Source organism: Pistacia vera, unplaced genomic scaffold (assembly GCF_008641045.1).
Source record: "Pistacia vera cultivar Batoury unplaced genomic scaffold, PisVer_v2 Contig904, whole genome shotgun sequence".
Classification (NCBI taxonomy): domain Eukaryota; kingdom Viridiplantae; phylum Streptophyta; class Magnoliopsida; order Sapindales; family Anacardiaceae; genus Pistacia; species Pistacia vera.
Window position 1 is genome coordinate 218,440 of NW_022196784.1, and position 14,956 is coordinate 233,395.

The 14,956-nt window shown below is 34.8% G+C and overlaps 1 protein-coding gene across 1 annotated transcript; it reads right to left on the reverse strand.

The window, feature by feature from the left end:
* Positions 1-6,230: 6,230 nt before the first annotated feature.
* Positions 6,231-9,987, reverse strand: LOC116119742 (GDSL esterase/lipase At5g08460-like). The gene is made up of 5 exons (XM_031405676.1): positions 9,720-9,987; positions 9,498-9,625; positions 9,084-9,326; positions 8,736-8,994; positions 6,231-6,451 (listed from the first exon to the last, which is right to left on the reverse strand). The coding sequence occupies exons 1-5, from the start codon at positions 9,967-9,969 to the stop codon at positions 6,231-6,233; spliced, it is 1,101 nt and encodes a 366-aa protein (XP_031261536.1). The 5' UTR covers positions 9,970-9,987.
* Between the last annotated feature and the right edge of the window lie 4,969 nt (positions 9,988-14,956).

The window sequence follows — 14,956 nt, forward strand, 5'->3', positions numbered from 1 at the left end:
CTATCTCTATTGTTCGCTCAATCTATGGTTTTATTACCTTAGACTAATTAGGTTTCATCTCTCGATCTCAACCTAACCCATAAAATCATTCAACTCTAGGGCCCTTAAGAATTGAAAGCTTTAAGCGCAATAATAAAACTTAAAACAAAACTTAATAAAAATTAGCAACAAATAATTCAATGCATATTCATAAAATTAGGCTACATCTTAGCCCTAGAAAATAAAATTAGTTCATACTTTCAATAATAAAAACCATTGTATTCATAAACATGAGTATAAGAAAGAGTAGAAAAACTTCTCTAATTGATGACTCAAAATTGCAGGAATTTCCAATCTCCAAAGAGCAGCTGAACTTTTCTCCCTTCTTCCTCGCAAAAAATCAGCTAAAGACATCTATTTATACTCCTAGGGTTTTAGGGTTATGATTCCCACTATCCTAATCACTTTAGAACTCTTAAAGCAGGAAATACACCTCATAAATTTAATCTAAAAAAGTCCAGATTCGCAGTTGTTCCGTAGCACTGTGCCTAGGCATAGTTGATTCTACCTCAGAACTCGAAATCTTAACAAGAAGGTAGTTTTTGAGCATGATAACATTTGAATATTGCCAGTGTTAAACATATGAATTGTAGCCCTTTGAATGATCTTTCCAACGGTTCAAGAATCATCTCAATCCAAAATCTACAGCTCAAGTTATTGTCGAATTACTGTCACATGTTCAAAACTAGAGCGTTTTCCAGGATTTTCACTTTAACTTCAAATCGCCCTAACTTCTTCGTTTCAGCTCCAAATCACGAACCATTTGATTCTTGTTGTCCCACATTCCATCATCGATATAACCTTCATCTTTAAGAACCTAAAAACACTCGAAACATACCTGTGATCCCATAAAAGACATTTATGAAATAATTAAGTTAAATTTCACAAATTAAACACATTTTTCCACAAATAATCCAATTGAATCACTAACAAAATATGTATTTTCAAGCTTTTATCACACCGCCCCAGCTGATTTGAGTGGCACGCCCTGGTCCAAACGGTCCAACCTTCGGTTGACCGTCTGGAGGGTATTATCGAACCTCTCTAGGTAGCTTCTGATGGCGGGGTCAAGTTGTGAACTTGAAGACATTTTACGGAACTGAGGGCAACTCGGAAGAGGTGTCCTCCTGGACTTGGGGGATCTCCTTATCACCCTGGTTGGTTCGCTCAGGTTCAAGTCAGCGGGCCATTTGCTGTTGTAGGACTAATAAGTTAGAGATTCTCCTGATGAAGGATGAACACTAAATTAGGCCCTCCTTCTAGCGCCAAACTATTGATACGTGATTTTGACACCAACCAAACACACTTGTGAAATGCTGAGTAGGCCCAGGAGACACACGTGAATGTGAAAAATAAGAGTACATGCAATGAAAAACAGCGTTTAAAGTGGTTCGGATGCTAAAGAAGCGAATGTAACAACTTCTTTCTACTATCATATTCATAGAATATATCAATAAAAAGACAAGTATATTTATCAAAAAGGTTGGGTCCAAAAATTTTCTTTACTTAATAAATACATTCTTTACATAGTACAACATCATTTGTACAAAAGACTCTCAAAAAGACAGTGGACAGTGTAGTCAAGTCTCCCCGCTTGCCGACGTCCATCTGACCACATCCTCACCTATGTCCTGAAAAACAGAGAAAACAATGGGGTGAGCACAAAGATGCTCAGTAAGTAAATCTTCTATTCTATAATCCCCGTACAAATCTGTTCGTACTCTTGTTACTCGCTCTAGTTCAATCTCTCTTGTTCTTTCTCTACTTCTAAATCTTACCATTCTTTTCTTTCTTTCTATTCTCATCACCCATGGAGAATATCATAACCATACATGGATGAGATATTAAAGTATAACAATGCATTTTCTTTCTTTTTTTTTTTTTTTTTTTTTTTTGTCGGTCTTGGTCGATGCATGGATTTGGAACCATTGGTCATGTGAGTGTACTCTCTCTCGTGTATAGCCCTCATCCGCATGTATTCTCACGGCTATACAAATTTTGTTTCTCATTTTCATTCCGCTCTCTCATGGCGAAGACCGCTCTCTCTCTCATAGCGGTTTACATGCGGGTAACTCTACACTTACGGGTTCCCCATCGCACGACCTATTTTCTTTTCTTTTCTGTAGCACTTAATAATCATTTTATTCTCTAGTGCTAGTTCTTTCTTTCTCTTTATTCTAAGAGAATTAGTCTTTTCTTTATCTCTACTCATAGAGTGTTTCTTTCTCATTTGTCATATTTCTTTCTCATGTGATTACTCAATTAAACATATGCATATGGATGGCTCATGCCTAAAATCTTTCTTATATGCATTCATGACATGCAAATATGCTATGTTGCATAAAGTAAGGTTCTCTACTTCTACTCATGTTTCTTTTAGACATTTCATCAAACAATATGTGTGCATACATAAACTCTATTCTAATTGTTAACGATATTTCTTTCTTAATCATCCAAAATAGGAGTTCAACTCCTTTAAAACATCATACATCCTACAAGGAAAACACACTTCAATTATTCCTCTCAAATCCTTCTAATTCTATCCACACTTCTACCAAACTTTAACAACACAATCCACCCTTCTCATGGTGGAAATTCTTTCATATAACAACATTGAACTCATTCATGAATTCATCACCTCATTTCAAACATAGAAATTCAAGCATTAAGCACATATATAAAATCTCTACACATCATTCAATCAACTTAGGTGAATTTACTTACCTTAAGCTCAAGGAGAAACCACTTAAGCTCTCTACTCTTGATGGCTTGATACTTCCTCTTAAACCTTCAATACAAACTCAATAAGGATCCTACTCTTTCAATAATAAAACTTACATCTAGAGTAAGGATTCTCACCTTTTAGTGCTTAGGATCAACTTGTAACAATTTCTAGTCAAAAGCTCTTCAAAGTTCCTTAGAAAATTGAATGAAAATTTGAGAGAATTGAAGGATGAAAGAGGCGGTGGTGGAGAAGCAACTGAAAGGGTTTCTAAAGCTAAACCCTTAATATCTCATATTTTCTCCACTCTTTCCCAATATACCCTGGCTCCTTCTTGGAAATTCCACCTAAGACCTTTCATTCTTTGCAAAAACAACCTCATTCAAACTATTCTCCATGCAATTTCCTTGCATTTTACTCCCCACTTTTCCTGCTAATTAGGGTAGAATGGTCACAGCAGCTACATGGGATGTAGCACTTCATCACTGCGGCGAAGCTTTCTTCTTCGCCCCGACAAAGACTGTAACATCCAGATTTCGTCAAGTCTTACAAATTTTTAGGGCATTCACTCAACCAAACCAATACACCCTTTCAACTAAGGATAAATCAAGCAATATTAACAACATACAGACTCAAATGAGGATAAATCAACAAACATTCAAGCCATTCATTAAATCTTAACTACGTACCTCAAGTGGGGCGTTACAGCGAATCCTACGTCCACTGATTTTTTTATTAATGATAGAGGTCAAGTCGCGTTAGCGGACTGACTTACAAATGATTGTACAAGAAAGAGAATGCTATATGTTTTTGAGAGAGAGTAGCTAATCCCACAAATGAGAGAAGAGCTCTCAATTTATAGTGGGACGGATTAAGGTTATCATTACTAAATCTGCGAGTTGGTGAGATTATCTGTGCAAATCTTTCTTTACGTCACATTGCCCACCTTCCAGAGTGATTTACGCGATTTAGTGCAGGGATTGGACACTTGGAATCACCATGGCTTCTGGCTGGCCTGGCGCGCACCCATTTTACTGACAAAAGTGTGCTGCTCAGGTCACCACGCGACGTGGCTGCTTCTAACTGGCTGCGGACCTACCTAAGCTCTAACCTTTTATGCTGACTGACGCTTGTGTCAACATTATATTTTTAGGCATAACAGAATCTTACCCTGCAAGGTCCCAAAACGAACCACCATGGCACTATGATTAGAGACATCTCGAGGCAAAAACTCAAAAACTGTGTTTGGCCAAACAATAAACCAAGAAGTATTACCAAAAATCCAATCCAACTTCGGAAGGATGACCCCATCTATATGTTGTTCATTATGCCAAGTAAATCGAAGTCCAGTGTAGGCATGCCAAATCAATTTACATCATGAATACACTGACCAAAACCATCCATATAGGCTGGTCAATCCGTGTTACCTCCCACCCTGTTTGAAGATCTCATAATATCATTGAAATCCCCCAGAACAATCCATGGCATAGAAAAGAAAACACGTGCCTCATCTCGAAGAAAATTCTAAAGCCAACAAAGATCGTTATAACCATAGACAAAGGTTACCCCAAAAACGAATCCATCCAAAATATGAGTAACCCGGCAATTGAGCTTCTGAGGAGAGACATGCAATCTACAAACACTATACAAACATGGATCCCGCCAAACTAAAATTTTGCAAGCAGCCGAATCTGAGGCATTCAACGAACCCAATAGATATAAACAAATTATGGGATTGATATATTCTGCCAATAGATCATCAAAGAGATGTGTGAAGCTGATGAATCAACCACAATAGATGAAGCACAACGAATCAATCAGAATTAACGCAAGAGTGTTATCAACTTTCAGATTTTATGCTTATTTTAAGGAAGGCACTTAGGAATTAAAATAAGCATGTTTAGTTTTATTAAAAGTGATTGTTATTTCTATTTAAATTAGTGTTATCTAAATTGACGACTGTTAGTGTTTATTTTACTGGTTATAATGGAGTGAGTTTGTCAGTTTATACGAAAGAAGAAAAACTTGTGACAAGTTTTCGTCCTCCCTCTTGTGTTTGGTTATTTGCCTGGTTTGATGTTATTATCTTATATTATTAAAATTTGATTTGATATTATTATGTTATATTTTTAATAATTTCTTTCAGAATTTAATTCCCACTTTAGTTTCACCTAACACCACCTAAATATTAATATTAGAATAATACTACGGACACCGATAATTTACACCAAATTTTTATACTGATGTACGTGGCATCCAATCAGACGCGGTCACGTCAGAGACAGCACATGTCTTCCGTGAATAAACGGTTGTCCATCAAATATGGACAAACGTTCATGATTGTTAGATAGCCGTTCATTTCAAATGGACTCCCATCCATCAACCTCGTATATATGGACGGGAGTCCATTTCCTATGGACGAGCGTCCACCTCAAATGGATGCTCATCCATAAATTTTAAAAGTATAATAATAGACGCTTGTCTATATGATATAGACTAACGTCCATTTAAAATAGACGGTCGTCCATTGAATATGGATGACCGTCCATGGGCAAACATAAATTTTTATTTACCTCGTACGGATACCAAGGGGCATCCATTTTCAATAATAATAATAATAATAACAGGTTTTTATTGGTCTCTGATATTGTCTCTAGTCAATAAAGAGTATTTCAAGATGAGCATTAAGCCATGGTAATAGTGTAATATAAAAATAGAAATTGCATTGAATTGAGCAAGAGGGCAAATAAAATGGAATTATTAATTGGTATTGCATATACATTGGTTAATAGAAATTTCATTTATTGTATATGGACGACCTTCCATAGAAGATAGATGCCCGTCCATTAATTACTCAATGTATATGGACGACTGTTTTTTAAATTTTCTGGACGGACGTCTATCTTATAATGGACACCCGTCCATGTAATATGGACATGAATCCATTGATATTTTTGTGGACACTCGTTCATTCATTATGAAGGGCATCTATGAAATATGAATAGGCATCCATAATTGTTGGACGACCATTCATTCATGGAAGATGTGTTTTGTCTTCAATGTAGATGCGTCTCACTAGATGCTATGTCATTTGATAGAAAAATTCAGTGTCCGTAGCATTAGTCTTAACATTAATGGTGTGTTTTAAACACTAATTTATGTAGGTGTTTTGACAAATAAAACTCTAATCTAATTGTAGTTGTTGTGTATTTTAGCCGACATAAAACTATAAAAGAGGTCGATAATATTTTCTTTTTCTTTAAATAGCATAAAGCCATAAATCTTGATTGGTAGGTTTTTTAAATTTATACAATACTAGAGATTTTTAAGATATGAATGAAGATATTTAAATTAAAAATATATAAGATAATAATTCTCATTAATCTGATGGTAATTCATACATACATGTGAATGTTAAGTCATATATATTATAATTATGACTTATTTAAGATTAACATATAAAAATGATTCAGACTTGAGCCATTTGTTTGACATTCATTGGGTAACAATCCGAAAGACCACCAGTGTAAGCCCTTTGAGCAACAATTTGATTAAAAGCTTGAGTTGGATGATAAGCATCCCAAAAGACGTATTGGTCTCTGTTGAAGCATGGCATTGCGAATGGTAGACATGTTATTTGCCCTCTATTTTTCCCAATTCCACAACATCCTTTATCTGTCTCGCTAAATCCTGCAGTAATTCAACAATTTTGCCATTGTTAGGACTACCAAACAAGTCTTTCTTATTTTCACTTGTGAAAAAAATGAAAAGAAGTAGACATGAAAAACCAAAAAACAAAAAATGATCGTATAAACTATTTGAAAGTATACCACCCTCAACATTGATTCTACATCGGGGAATAAAACTTCACCACAACAACGAACTCTAACGTTTGACCCACATCATCAGAAGGTTTTCAGACCAAGCTTGTTTGAATTTGTCTTTAATGAGGCATGGCAACGTGTCAGGACTGTTCAAGGAGGCGAGCCGCTCGCAAGCCGATCCGACTTGGCTCGAGTACGGCTCATTAACGGCTCGCCTCGTCTGGAATCGAGCTAGCTCGGCTCAATTCGTGAGAGAGTATGAGCCGAGTTCGAGCCTGCCTCAACTCAACTCGTTAGGCTCACGAGCCAAGCCAGGCTCGAATTATTAGGAGCGTTTTAGGAGTTTTATTAAGTATAGGGGATTAAATTAAAATTTTAAAAACAAAAAGTTTGTAAAAATGACAAAGAACACCGATGTTAAAATCCTTAAAAACGCGACTAAAATCATTTCCCTTAAAACCAAACCAAACCATTTGAGGCAAGTTGTGGGCATTAGATTTGGTGGAGAGTGCAGGAAAACAAGGAGAAAAAAGGAAAGAAATCAGAGTTGGTGGAGAGTGCAGGGGAAACAAGGATAAAGAATGAAAGAAAGAAAAAGAAAATAGGAAAAAAAAGGAGAAAGAAGGAAAGAAAGAGAAAATTTGTATGCTTTTTACTGGCTCGCAAGGGAAACAGGGAGAAAGAAAGAAAGAAAGGGAAAAATGAAGAAGAGAGAGTCGTGAGCAGAAAGAAGGAAAGAAAGAGAAAAAAGAAGAAGAGAGAATCGTGAGCACAAAGAAGGAAAGAAAGGGCAAAAAGAAGAAGAGAGAATCGTGAGCATTGGAGTCGAGAGAGAGAGAGAAAAGAAGAAAGCAATCAATGTGAAAGAGAGAGTGATAAATGAGAGAGAGAAAAGAAAGAGTAATAAATAAGTGAGTGAAAATCTGTGCCGAATTTAAAAAAAAAAAATTTGTTTGCTTTTTACTAGCTCATGAGCCAGGCTCAAATTTTTTTTTCTCTTTACGAGTAGAGTCGAGTCAGAAAATTAAAAGCTCGACTAGGACTCGGTTCGAATTATTATTATTTTTTTTTACGAGCCGAACTTGTTAAGTCAAAAACTCGGTTCAATTCTGCTCATTAACAATCCTAGTGTCTGTGCATGCTTTGCATGTTTCAACACAATCCTTCGTAGAGGAAGCTTGAGTGGGAGATTCTATTCTAAGGAATATTCTGACGCACAAAAAAGGTTGGAATTCAGTTCATCCATCACTAACATGGGCAATGTGTTAGCGAACAGCATGCAATCTCTAAGCCCCCATGCAAAACACCTTAAGTAACATAGATGTAGTACTCAAGGGTGGTCCCCCTTGACCTTGCAAAATTTTCATCTAGTATTCGTCATTTTTCATGTGATATTTTGCAAGTACATGTGATATTCAAGTTAACCCTTTTAGATTTTAATTTTTCATAAAGCACATTCAATATGTTTCTTTGCATATTCAATGCTTATTTTGATATCTTATATTTAATTGCACAAAGAATAAAAAAGAGTAAAGTTTTTATTTCTTTGCATATGCCTTTGATAATAATTTGTATTGGATGTTTCTTTCTAAAATTTGCTTATTGAATTTGTCTACAACAAATAGTTTTGTGTCTCAATATTTTTTTACAAAAAAAAAATTAAGAAATAAAATCATGATAAAATGTTCAATTTCATGACGAAATATAAACATGAAGGTCATCATTAATATTATCACAAATTGATAACAATTCAATATTTTATATTTTATTCAATATTCAAGGGGTCAAAATATGATGATGAAGTTACAATAAAGGCTACAGTATTTTACAATGAAAATTATCTAAATGAAACTTCAAAATACTTATTCTTAGGATTTCTACTATGACTTAATGTGACTATAGTTGTTTTCATGTTGGATCTATAAATTATTTATTGGTGAATTTCCATCATGACTGTGTTTTATACTTGTCAAGCACAACGATTAAAAAATATAAATTATATGTTATACCTAATAATATTTAGAATATAAATTTGTTTACGATTATAATGTAATACTTTGAGTCCCTATATTAAGCTTCTGGCTACATCCCTGATAAGTAACATCATAATTAATTAATTAATATAGTTGAAGATGAGTAGAGTTTCTCACCATAATCATCAGGTCGATTGAGTATATCAGTAAAAACTCCATAAGTATTGCCATAGACAAAAGTTGATGGCTTGGTGTGATTGGCGTTGAGTTGATCAACAAGAGAGATGAGTTTCTTGTTAAATACTTCAACCATATCGTTAATAAAAGCTACACACTTCCCTGGTGGTGCAACTCCGGTGGCTATTTGATTTGGCAAGCAACCAAGGGGTCCAACAGCTGCCAATAAGAATTTTCTCAAACCTAGATTGTGTAGCACCTGAACAAGATTTAAAACACAAAACCGCAAATTTTAGGGTTTGGTTTATCAAAGAAAACAATAGTATGTTTGATATAAAAGACTCGTACCGTTATATGTATAGCGTAATGATTGATGAGAAGATCAGCATAGTCTTGAGAGTTGTAACGAGAGCTGTTGGGATATAAAGAGGGAATGAGATAATTATTTATATAGTCATTGCTGCCAAGATTCATCACAACCAATGATTTTCCCAAGAATTCTTCCAATTTTCTTTCATCCATTTTTCTCTTTAATTGGCTCAATGTACTTTTAAAATTCTCCACCTGTTGACTCAGGCTAAACCTATCTCCCTGTTACACATATAAGAAAATCATCTATTTCTATTATTGTTTTTACTTAAACAAACAATATTTAAATCTAATCCTGATAGAAATAATATCAGAATGTTTTGACAAGAGATTTTACACACACACACACATATATGTATAAAATCTAATATATATTGTTAGATAAAAGCTTACTAGATTTCTTCCACTCTCATCAAGTATCCCAGCGGCCGCTGAAGCATAATTTACTCCCTTAAGAATGTCTCTTCCGAATGTGATAGTTGCTTCGAAAGGTGGAAGAAGAGGAAGACCAACCAAATCCCCTGCATGACCATAAAGGGTTTTACCATTTTGACTAATTAAAAAGAATATATAAAGGAGTTCAAGTAGTGAAATAAAAATAAAAATAAAAATTACCAAGAAAATCAATGATGGTTTTTCCATTAGAAAACCTGCCTGTAGGACCTGCATAGAAATCAATCCCATATGGCATAAAATCTGATCTTGCAAAAGATCTCAAGTAGTTGTTGTTTCCACAGTCGACCAAAGAATCTCCAATCACAAACATGGCTGGAAATTCTTCTGCTTCCACCACAGCACAGATCAAACATAGGCTTATAATTAATAGAAATATTTTTTCAGCCAAACCCGAGTTTGGTTTTTCCATGTTTAGATTTATTTTTTCTTTTTCTGTTTCGTATTAGAAATGAAAGTGGTGATTTGATTGTATAAAGAAAGATATGCATGAGATAAGAAACGTTCCTTTTGCTTTAAAAAAGAAAAGTTAAAAACGGTCTTGAACTAGCAATGGCACTTCTTCAGTTTCTTGCTTTTTTAGCACAGCTTTGCTTTCTTTTCCTGGCTTTACAACAATTTCCTCCATATTCTAAGAAAATAAAAAACATATCCGAAGGATTCAGATACTAATCAATACACTCAAAAAATTGATTGTTTTACCATAATACCTTTTGTCTAATTATATTTTCATTTTTCTTTATTTTTATTATAAATAGTAATATTTATCAACTAAATTTATGTAATTAATTATAATTAGAATAAATATATGAATATTTAGATTATTATTTAATTTTGTACAGTAAACAAAAAAAACCTAAATTTAATTAAATTACGTACTTAAAAAATGAATAAAATAAAATAGAAGAAGGAAGTATAATGAAGATAAATGATACTAAACTCTATTTAAAACAAAGTTTCAGATTCCTTTCAATTTTTGTATAGTTAAAATAAAAATTGAAAAGAATATATAATTAGAAAAAAAATGGTATTACAGTCTTTATTGATAAAAAGTAATGAGTTGTTTGGATGCATCTGTTAATATCGAAAAGTCTTGGGTGTGCTGAATTTCTCAAACCTTGAGGAGGAAATTGTAATGAGACCTCCTTTTCCCTATCCCTTTCCTTGTTCTGGTTTGCACCGAGTCATAAATAATGTTAATGTTTTGTCTTTTATTGTAGTTGTTAATGATTATGAGGTTTACATTTATAAGATGTGCTAGCATAATTTTTATTTGCTAGTGGTGGTTATATACGAACTCTTTTATCCTCTCAAAGTTTTATGAAATTAAAAAGCACCCAATTCATATGAAATCTTATGTTGGAAGGATAAAATGTGGCCAAATTACCTGAATCATACAATTAAAAACCCTCTTGCTTGCAAACCACCGCTCAAGTGGGGGTTACAGCGAATCCGACTCCACTGATTTTTTTATTAATGATAGAGGTCAAGTCGCGTTAGCGGACTGACTTACAAATGATTGTACAAGAAAGAGAAGCTATATGTTTTTGAAGAGAGTAGCTAATCCCACAAATAGAGAAGAGCTCTCAATTTATAGTGGGAACGATTAAGGTTATCATTACTAAATCTGCGTTGGTGAGATTATCTGTGCAAATCTTTCTTTACGTCACATTGCCCCCTTCCAGAGTGATTTACGCGATTTAGTCAGGGATTGGACACTTGGAATCACCATGGCTTCTGGCTGGCCTGGCGCGCACCCATTTTACTGACAAAAGTGTGCTGCTCAGGTCACCACGCGACGTGGCTGCTTCTAACTGGCTGCGGACCTACCTAGCTCTACCTTTATGCTGACTGACGCTTGTGTCAACATTTATTTTTAGGCATAACAGAATCTTACCCTGCAAGTCCCAAAACGAACCACCATGGCACTATGATTAGAGACATCTCGAGGCAAAAACCAAAAACTGTGTTTGGCCAAACATAAAAACCAAGAAGTATTACCAAAAATCCATCCAACTTCGGAAGGATGACCCCATCTATATGTTGTTCATTATGCCAAGTAAATCGAAGTCCAGTGTAGGCATGCCAAATCAATTTACATCATATACACTGACCAAAACCATCCAATAGGCTGGTCAATCCGTGTTACCTCCCACCCTGTTTGAAGATCTCATAATATCATTGAAATCCCCCAGAACAATCCATGGCATAGAAAGAAACACGGCCTGCTCATCTCGAAGAAAATTCTAAAGCCAACAAAGATCGTTATAACCATAGACAAAGGTTACCCCAAAAACGAATCCATCCAAAATATAAGATAACCCGGCAATTGAGCTTCTGAGGAGAGACATGCAATCTACAAACACTATACAAACATGGATCCCGCCAAACTAAAATTTTGCAAGCAGCCGAATCTGAGGCATTCAACGAACCAATAGATATAAACAAATTATGGGATTGATATATTCTGCCAATAGATCATCAAAGAGATGTGAAGCGATGATCAAATCAACCACAATAGATGAAGCACAACGAATCAATCAGAATTAACGCAAGAGTGTTTCAACTTTCAGATTTTATGCTTATTTTAAGGAAGGCACTTAGGATTAAAATAAGCATGTTTAGTTTTATTAAATGTTGTTATTTCTATTTAAATTAGTGTTATCTAAATTGACGACTGTTATGTGTTTATTTTACTGGTTATAAGGAGTGAGTTTGTCAGTTTATACGAAAGAAAAAAACTTGTGACAAGTTTTCGTCCTCCCTCTTGTGTTTGGTTATTGCCTGGTTTGATGTTATTATCTTATATTATTAAAATTTGATTTGATATTATTAGTATATTTTAATAATTTCTTTCAGAATTTAATTCCCACTTTAGTTTCACCTAACACCACCTAAATATTAATATTGAATAATACTACGGACACCGATAATTTACACCAAATTTTTATACTGATGTACGTGGCATCCAATCAGACGCGGTCACGTCAGAGACAGCACATGTCTTCCGTGAATAAACGGTTGTCCATCAAATATGGACAAACGTTCATGATTGTTAGATAGCGTTCATTTCATGGACTCCCATCCATCAACCTCGTATTATGGACGGGAGTCCATTTCCTATGGACGAGCGTCCCCCAAATGGATGCTCATCCATAAATTTTAAAGTATAATATAGAGCTTGTCTATTGAATAGACTACGTCCATTTAAAATAGACGGTCGTCCATTGAATATGGATGACCGTCCATGGGCAAACATAAATTTTATTACCTCGTACGGATACCAAGGGGCATCCATTTTCAATAATAATAATAATAAAACAGGTTTTTATTGTCTCTGATATTGTCTCTAGTCAATAAAGAGTATTTCAAGATGAGCATTAAGCCATGGTAATAGTGTAATAAAAATAGAAATTGCATTGAATTGAGCAAGAGGGCATAAAATGGAATTATTAATTGGTATTGCATATACATTTTGGTTATAGAAATTTCATTTATTGTATATGGAGACGCCTTCCATAGAATAGATGCCCGTCCATTAATTACTCAATGTATATGGACGACTGTTTTTTAAATTTTCTGACGGACGTCTATCTTTAATGGACACCCGTCCATGTAATATGGACACTGAATCCATTGATATTTTTGTGGACACTCGTTCATTCATTATGAAGGGCATCTATGAAATATGATAGGCATCCATAATGTTTGGACGACCATTTCATTCATGGAAGGTGTTTTGTCTCAATGTAGATGCGTCTCACTAGATGCTAGTCATTTGATAGAAAAATTCAGTGTCCGTAGCATTAGTCTTAACTTATGGTGTGTTTTAAACACTAATTTATGTAGGTGTTTTGACAAATAAAACTCTAACTAATTGTAGTTGTTGTGTATTTTAGCCGACAAAACTATAAAAAGGTCGATAATTTTTCTTTTTCTTTAAATAGCATAAAGCCATAAATCTTGATTGGTAGGTTTTTTAAATTTATACAATACTAGAGATTTTTAAGATATGATGAAGATATTTAAATTAAAATATATAAGATAATAATTCTCATTAACTTGATGGTAATTCATACATACATGTGAATGTTAAGTCATATATATTATAATTATGACTTATTTAAGATTAACATATAAAAATGATTCGACTTGAGCCATTTGTTTGACATTCATAGGGTAACAATCCGAAAGACCACCAGTGTAAGCCCTTTGAGCAAACATTGATTAAAAGCTTGAGTTGGATGTAAGCATCCCAAAAGACTTATGGTCTCTGTTGAAGCATGGCATTGCGAATGGTACATGTTATTTGCCCTCTATTTTTCCCAATTCCACAACATCCTTTATCTGTCTCGCTAAATCCTGCAGTAATTCAACAATTTTGCCATTGTTAGGACTACCAAACAAGTCTTTCTTATTTTCACTTGTGAAAAAAATGAAAGAAGTAGACATGAAAAACCAAAAACAAAAAATGATCGTATAAACTATTTGAAAGTATACCACCCTCAACATTGATTCTACATCGGGAATAAAACTTCACCACAACAACGAACTCTAACGTTTGACCCACATCATCAGAAGGTTTTCAGACCAAGCTTGTTTGAATTTGTCTTTAATGAGGCATGGCAACGTGTCAGGACTGTTCAAGGAGGCGAGCCGCTCGCAAGCCGATCCGACTTGGCTCGAGTACGGCTCATTAACGGCTCGCCTCGTCTGGAATCGAGCTAGCTCGCCAATTCGTAGAGAGTATGAGCCGAGTTCGAGCCTGCCTCAACTCAACTCGTTAGCTCACGAGCCAAGCCAGGCTCGAATTATTAGGAGCGTTTTAGGAGTTTTATTAAGTATAGGGGATTAAATTAAAATTTTAAAAACAAAAAGTTTGTAAAAAGACAAAGAACACCGATGTTAAAATCCTTAAAAACGCGACTAAAACATTTCCCTTAAAACCAACCAAACCATTTGAGGCAAGTTGTGGGCATTAGATTTGGTGGAGAGTGCAGGAAACAAGGAAAAAAGGAAAGAAATCAGAGTTGGTGTGAGAGTGCAGGGGAAACAAGGATAAAGAATGAAAAAGAAAAAGAAAATGGAAAAAAAGGAGAAGAAGGAAAGAAAGAGAAAATTTGTATGCTTTTTACTGGCTCGCAAGGGAAACAGGAGAAAGAAAGAAAGAAAGGGAAAAATGAAGAAGAGAGAGTCGTGAGCAGAAAGAAGGAAAGAAGAGAAAAAAAGAAGAAGAGAAATCGTGAGCACAAAGAAGGAAAGAAAGGGCAAAAAGAAGAAGAGAGAATCGTGAGCATTGGAGTCGAGAGAAGAGAGAAAAGAAGAAAGCAATCAATGTGAAGAGAGAGTGATAAATGAGAGAAGAAAAGAAAGAGTAATAAATAAGTGAGTGAAAATGA

Bases quoted from the DNA above. Each gene is read 5' to 3' on its own strand.
- LOC116119742 (XM_031405676.1), bottom strand. From the start codon at position 9,969: ATGGAAAAACCAAACTCGGGTTTGGCTGAAAAAATATTTCTATTAATT. The intron at 8,995-9,083 runs GTACGAGTCTTT...AATCTTGTTCAG, and splicing joins ATTACGCTATACATATAACG to GTGCTACACAATCTAGGTTT. The intron at 6,452-8,735 runs GTGAGAAACTCT...GAATTACTGCAG, and splicing joins CAATCGACCTGATGATTATG to GATTTAGCGAGACAGATAAA.